This window comes from Amaranthus tricolor, chromosome 14 (genome assembly GCF_026212465.1).
Source record: "Amaranthus tricolor cultivar Red isolate AtriRed21 chromosome 14, ASM2621246v1, whole genome shotgun sequence".
NCBI classification, from domain to species: Eukaryota; Viridiplantae; Streptophyta; class Magnoliopsida; order Caryophyllales; family Amaranthaceae; genus Amaranthus; species Amaranthus tricolor.
Window position 1 is genome coordinate 12,564,066 of NC_080060.1, and position 7,605 is coordinate 12,571,670.

Sequence of the window (7,605 nt, forward strand, 5' to 3'; positions counted from 1 at the left end):
GTGTATATATATATATATATATGTGTGTATATATATATATATGTGTGTGTATATATATATATATGTGTGTATATATATATATATATGTGTATATATATATATATATATGTATATATATATATATATATATGTATATATATATATATATATATATATATATATATATATATATATATATATATATATATATATACCAACAATGGCAATGATAATGTATTTTTGTTTACTTTTGACTGAAAATCAGGATTTTGTTTTGGATTATCGTTTGATTTTTGGATGAAAAGTCAAATATAAATATGTATTTTGAATCATTTTGTTAGGTTTTGGATGAAATGGTTTTGGCAAAGCCATAATGATATCTTTTTTTTGATTAAAATGTAATGTACTCTCTTAATACTTTCAACCTTATGACATTTTTTGGATAGATTTGAGTTTTTAATGATAACTCTTTGCAATAGGTTTTTGTGGAGAAGGTCTTATATGAAATTAATCCACACTATTTTAGTATGTAAAAAACGTAAAAAATACAAAAATAGATGTTTGTTGATTTTAGATTGGTGCACACTATAATAGGGTAAATCAAATCCATACGAGAATTAAGTTTTTGGGTCGAGCTTAATGTCATCCAACTTATTTATAAACTAATCAAGTTAATCTTATAGGCATAAAGAGAGGCTTAACTTGAATCATAGGAAAGACAAATCCTAAGTAATATAAAAGTATTAAAAATAAAAAATTGTCCAACAGTTGCCAAAACACTCCCGACTACTTGACGTAATTACGTCACACATCCACTAGCATATTTGTAAAACAAATTATTACAAGCCTAGATAACAGTAGAGATGTGATAGTCATCACAGACTAGTAAATTGTTGGTAGGTGGGTCTCTTATAAGATTCAAAGATGGGATGATAAACTATATTTTGGCACATCTTACAGCCAAGCTCGGTCTTCATACCTGACAATAGAATAGTCATACGTAAATACTTAACAAAAAGTCCCAATATTTAAAACCTAATAAAGCGAAATGCTGATAAAATTTCAAGTTAAATTGACATAAAGAGGTCACCCAATATCTAGCATTTACAAAGTGGTTTGAATTTCCAAAAGAAACAACAGTCAAAGAAAGCATAATATTAAAAAAGTATTCAATATAAATTAGTTAAAAACATGACATCTCGGAAGAAAACATCATTAAAAACTTCAACAATGCTTCCAAATTGAAGACGAAAAAAGAAAATGAATAATAGGGAGTTTGATATGAGGAATGAAAACGTAATGTGCATTAAAAAAAAGGGGGATAAGATTCGCATTTTTTCCCAAAACCTAGATGTGAAATTACGTCCAAAACTCACTTCTCAACTACCACATACCACTAACAAGAATTGAACAAACAAATTTCCACTCTTTTCTTTTGTAAATTCTCTCCCAAAAATTCATCTTTAAATTTCTGTAATATAACTTAATTCTTTGAATTTCAATTTTTTACAACTTAATTAGCGGGTTTGGGTTTAGATTTTTGACCCAATTAATTAAATGGGTCAACCCGATCTGATATGTTTATTAAATGGGTTAAGTTCAGGTTGAATATTTAAACCCGAAAAAAACATGTTTAACCCATTTATTAAATGGGTCAATCAGGTCAGGTCAACCCATATTTAACCCATTTATTAACCCATTGAAAATTTTAAATAAAGTCATAAACTCATAATTCATAAAGATGATGATATATTACATCATAAAGGACATAAGTCATAAACTGTTAAACATAAACTCATAAAGACTGAACGACATAAACCCTAAACATTTGCGCCTCCACTTGTTCGTCACTTCCTCTTCTCCTTCCTCTTCTCTCTTTTGTGCGAATCTGCGACCTACCGCCGTCCGCCTACACCTTCAGACCTGCTCCTTCCTCTTCTCTCCGGCAGCTTCTTCTCTTCTCCTTCATCTTCTCTGCGGCACAATGGTAAGTATTATTAACACATAAAAGTCCGATTTTTCTTTTTTTTTATCGATTTTATTTTTTTAGATTTGGATTGTGTTCGATTTTTTTGTGTTTGATTTTGATGTTCATTGCTGGAACTGCTATTTCCATTGTTGTTAATGCCATCTTTAATTCTTCATAATAATTTGGTTCGTGTTTTCGTTATTTAGGGTTCGATTTTTTCGACTTTGTTGGGGTTTCATTTTTACTAAACTGGTAATTTGCATCTTTTTTTTGATTTCATTTTTCTGTTTAATTTTTATCGATTTTTTCGATTTTTTCGATTTTTTGATTTGTGTTATGTTTACTCCATTTTTCTTTATTTACTCTATTTTTTGGTTTTCTGACCCAATTTTTGCAAGATTCATATGTTCTGGGCTTGTTGCTTCATCGGTTTCATTTCTCATTTCAGGTATTTTTTTTATTTTTATTTTACTGTAATATTATGTAATCTGTATAATCTTTGGTTGTATACTATATAATCTTTAAATGGGTCATAAGCAAGTTGACCCGACCTGCTACAGATCAGGTAGGGATTTTAATTTTTGACCCATTTATATATGACCCGAACCTGAAAATGACCCAACCCGACCTGTTTGACACCCTTAGTATTTTCGTCTACTTTTGACTGAAAAATCAGGATTTAGTTTTGGATTATCGTTTCGTTTTTGGATGAAAAGTCAAATATATATATGTATTTTGAATCATTTTGTTAGTTTCTGGATGAAATGGTTTTCGCAAACCATAATGATATCTTCTTTTATTTTATCAAAATGTAATGTACTCTCTTAATACTTTCAACCTTATGACATTTTTTGGATAGATTTGAGTTTTTAATGATAATTCTTTGCAATAGGTCTTTGTGGAGAAGGTCTTGTATGAAATTAATCCACACTATTTTAGTATGTAACAAACATAAAAAATACAAAAATAGATTTTTGTTAATTTTAGATTGGTGCACACTATAATAGGGTAAATCAAATCCATACGAGAATTAAGTTTTTGGGTCGACCTTATCTTGTAGGCACAGACTAGTAGATTGTTGGTAGGAGGGTCCCTTATCAGATTCAGAGATGGGATGATAAACTATATTTGGGCACATCTTACAGCCAAGCTCGGTCTTCATACCTGACAATAGAATAGTCATACATAAATACTTAACAAAAATTCCCAACATTTAAAACCTAATAAAGCGAAATGCAAATAAAATGTCAAGTTAAATTGACATTAAGAGGTCACGCAATATCTAGCATTTACAAAGTGGTTTGAATTTCCAAAAGAAACAACAGTCAAAGAAAGCATAATATTAAAAAAGTATTCAATATAAATTAGTTGAAAACAAGACATTTCGGAAGAAAACATCATTAAAAACTTCAACAATGCTTCCAAATTGAAGACGAAAAAAGAAAATGAATAATAGGGAGTTTGGTATGAGGAATGAAAACGTAATGGCATTAAAAAAAAGAGGGATAAGCATCGCAATTTTTCATAAAACCTAGATGTGAAATTCCTTCCAAAACTCACCTCTCAACTGCCACATACCATTAACAAGAATTGAACAAACAAATTTCCACTCTTTTCTTCTGTAAATTCTCTCCCACAAATTCATCTTTAGATTTCGGTTATATAACTTAATTTTTTGAATTTCAATTTTTTACAACTTAATTTGTTGATCAAATTTGACCCTTTCTAAACCAGAGAAGAAAGAAGTTGAATTTGATCTTCAATTAGTAAAAATAGAAAAAGGATATATATATATACCAACAATGGCAATGATAATGTGCGTTGTGTTTGTAATCTTTGTTGATTGGAGAATTGAAATATTATTTTTGGTAGTAGGTTTGTTGTTGGGTTGTATCATGTATGAGAGAGAAACTGATCAGAAAGTCATATTTGAATAAATATTGTGGGTAAAAGAAACTCGTTTCCCCTCGTAACTGAGGGTAGTTGTTACTCTACAAAAAGGGAATCGGTTGATTAAAATATTAAAAACTACTAAATAAATTTTATCAAGAAACGCAACAGTTAAAGTAATTGCAATTATTATCAGAGCTCTTTAATATAAGACGTTCAAAAAAAATTGATTAAATTTCAACTGGAAATATAAAAACAAATGAATAGAATTCTACTCGTAGGCAGCAAGGAAGCATGAGCAGTCCATGATAAACAATTTTAATGAGGAATAGTGATAACATATGCTACTTTCCCTATAGAAAATCAATTTGGCATCAATTTTAATTGTAGAAAAATGGGACAATAGTTAAGTAGTAGTGCATGAAAATGAAGCTAAAATTCAATAAAGTGGTTTATGAGTTCTGACCATGCAATATAGAATACTTAGATGCATTTATTTGGCCATTGATATCTCCGCGAATCTCGGCATAGAATAACTTGGTGGAATAATCACCAGCAACAAAGGGATATTTGTGGGGCTTGGCAGTAAAGTTGCAGTGAACAAAAAGATCAAATTCAAGTGTTGATTTAACAAGAGCAACACAATCAACAAGCTCATAGTCAGTGGACTGCAAATCATCAAAATCAATAATATCAATATGAACTATTAAGATTAGTAAATAAAATCAATATGAATGAATGAATGAATGAGATAATACTTACATTTTCAGAATTAAATTGATCCAAAATCTTGTTAGCAAAAGGGGTAAGGAAGTTTGCACGGTATTTTGGATTCAAACAGATATTACAACCTATGGGCGATGCAGAATCATAGGAAGAATAACTTATCAAAGACGGGTTCAACTTATATCCACCGTAGCTGCAATTCAACCGAAATCCCAATCGTTAATTCAAATACACTAAATTAAAACAAAACAAAGCAAAACAAAACAAAAATTAGGCTTAGAAACAGAATAATACAATAATATATAATTATTAATTAATTGACAAAAGATAGGATTATGAAAATATTGCCATTAGGTTACCAATATTGGATTAAGAAAATGTATGTATGTCAAAAACGACGGTGGGTTGAATGAGAAAAATTATTTATTATTCAAGAAAATACTAACAATCAAATTGTAAGGTTGAGCATGTAAAGTGAGTAATCAAGAATGAATTTTGCATAATTACCTTGCCATGAGTCTGAGTCAGATTTTTTTGTAAATAACCCTAATTCTTCAACTAAAACCAATAACCTCTATTATATTATATTATATTATATTATGCTTGACGCAAATTTTTTTCTTGTAAAATTCTATGAGTCAGAGTCATTTACACCAATTCTTCAACTAAACTGATAACCTCTATTGTATTATACTTGACACAATTTTTTTTCTTGTAAAATTCTAAGAGTGAGAGATTCATGAGTCAGTCATTTTTGTAGATAACCCCAATTCTTCAACTAAAATCGATAATTTCTATTATATTATGCTTGACACAATTTTTTTTCTTGCAAAATTGTAAGAGAGTGAGAGATTGAATGAGAGAAGGAGATAAAGTTTTTTTTCAAAAGTGAGAGGGACAGGAGGATTAAATCCTGACTTTTACTTATCTGATGGCCACCCTTTATTTTCATCTGGTACAAAAACCCACAATAATAACAAAACCCTGTGAATGAATTAAATTTAACCATAGTTGAATCCATAGCAAAAACATAAAAAAAAAATTAAAAAAAAAACCTAGAAATGAAATCTAAAAAACGAAAATCTAACATCCAAAATCCATCCTCAAACACGAAACAGAAAGAGAAAATCATGCATAAAAGTAAATTTAAACGAAATTGAAACGAAAATCAACACTAAAATCAACATGAAAATGAAGGAAATCTAAGGAAAATCCAATAAAACAAGAAACATAAACACTAAAAAACAAAAAGATAAAACCAAAAGTAAATTCAACCTGCTATCTTCGTATTCCATGGTGGTGGGAATAACACAGATGATGAACCTTTTGGAATTTTTTGTTGATGAAGCCATGAAGGCACCAGATTTGTAAGAGAATGAGAGAGAGCGTGTTTCTGTTGTTGAGTTAGGGTTTACTTTACATGCGATTTGAGAATTAGAGGCAATGAATGAAAAGCATAACAATGACAAAATGGGGAGCCGTGCAGTAGGGATCTGGGGATTATTTTTGTTTTCCGAGGCTTTTTTTTTTTTTTTTTTTTTTTTATTGTGGGTTAGGCTTTAGTTAAATTCGGTGTTTTAAGAAAATTTGAAATAAATAAGTAAAATTATTAAAAAAAAGGATTTTTTAACTTAGTTCTAAATATAAGCGCCTAATTTCCAAACTTGAGGTATGGGTTCTGTTCGCACTTACTAACTGCGAACAAAGGGTTTGATTCAAATTTTTTGACCAAATATCCTGTTTGCTTGGTTATTTTTTGTTACCAGTTTGCCTCTGTTCGCAGTTATCAACTGCGAACAAAATCGAACCTGAGCTTTGGACTGAAGGCGCTTACATTTGGGAATACGTTGAAAAATAGCTTAATGTATGCTTCTTTTTTGATAATTTTACTTATCAAATTTCAAATTTTCTGTGTTTGGTGTTTTGGTTCATCAAAATTCAAAACCAACTCCAAATTGAACATTGAAATCTATTACAGCTGGCCTTGGACGAGACAGCCTCATAATGAGATCGTTAATTTGGGTCGGTCCAATTCGCGCGTGTAAAAATCTCACATGCTTTCTCTCATTTTTCTCATTTTCTGGACATTTTTCAGTTTTGATCTTAAAAATATCAATTTTGACTTTAAAGGTATCAATTTTCAAAATTGATACTTTTAAGATCAAAATTAATAAATGCCCAAAAAATGAAAATGTTGTTACACGTACGAATTGGGCCGACCCAAATTGACGGTCTCATAATGAGACCGTCTCGTCCAAGTTTTTGTGAATCTATTATCTATTATTTATCTATCTACACAAATTCTTACTTGAGACCATCTCTACAAGAGACGTCTCAAGTTTGGGCAGCCCATTTTTTATTTAAAAAAAATAATAATTAAACTTTCTAAACATGCGTGTATAGTTGGGTATATAATGATCCGTGTTTGGGATTATAACATCATATAGTTGGGCATATAATGGTTTGTGTTTGAAATCATAACCTTATATATTTGGGTATATAATGGTCTGTGTTTGGGGTTATAGTATTATGCATATGGGGTCTTAGTATTATGTGTTTAGGGTTATAATGGTTTGTGTTTGGAGTTATAGTATTATATATTTGGGTAAATAATGATCTGTGTTTGAAATTATAACCTTATATATGTGGATATATAATGGTCTGTTTTTGTGATATAGTATTTTTATAACACCAAATATATTATGTTATTACTCAAAATACATGTTTTTATAACCCCGTATATATTATGTTATAACCTCAAATATATATTGTTACAACTCTAAATATATTACTACCTCCTATTCAGCTGAATTGTCCCATTTTTTTTTGGCACTATTCACTTATCACTCTTAATTTGTATTTTACTCTTAATCTATAAGTTAAAACATAGTCATATGGGATCTTGTTTGATTCGTTTCAATATAAGGATTATTAATATCAACTTTTTATAATTTTTAATTAAGCATAATTTGAGATATTAAGAGTTAAAATGTTGCCTCGGCAAGTGTGAAAAATCAAATGGGACAGTTCAGCTGAATAGG

General features: G+C 29.6%; 1 protein-coding gene across 4 annotated transcripts in view; it reads right to left on the reverse strand.

Annotated features, from left to right (window-relative positions):
* LOC130799558 (uncharacterized) overlaps nucleotides 1-6,087 on the reverse strand; it is a 19,253-nt gene extending 13,166 nt beyond the window's left edge. Inside the window, exons 1-5 of one of the 4 annotated variants that reach the window (XM_057662689.1) lie at nucleotides 5,840-6,035; nucleotides 4,601-4,757; nucleotides 4,305-4,506; nucleotides 2,997-3,112; nucleotides 840-958 (exon numbers count right to left, since the gene is read on the reverse strand). In XM_057662689.1, coding sequence (XP_057518672.1) covers nucleotides 953-958; nucleotides 2,997-3,112; nucleotides 4,305-4,506; nucleotides 4,601-4,757; nucleotides 5,840-5,916 — 558 coding nt within the window. In that variant the 5' untranslated portion in view covers nucleotides 5,917-6,035 and the 3' untranslated portion in view covers nucleotides 840-952. Of the gene's footprint in view, nucleotides 1-839; nucleotides 959-1,711; nucleotides 1,954-2,996; nucleotides 3,113-4,304; nucleotides 4,507-4,600; nucleotides 4,758-5,839 lie in introns of those variants that run through there. The other 3 variants (XM_057662688.1, XM_057662687.1, XM_057662690.1) reach the window with 3 other exon arrangements.
* Between the last annotated feature and the right edge of the window lie 1,518 nt (nucleotides 6,088-7,605).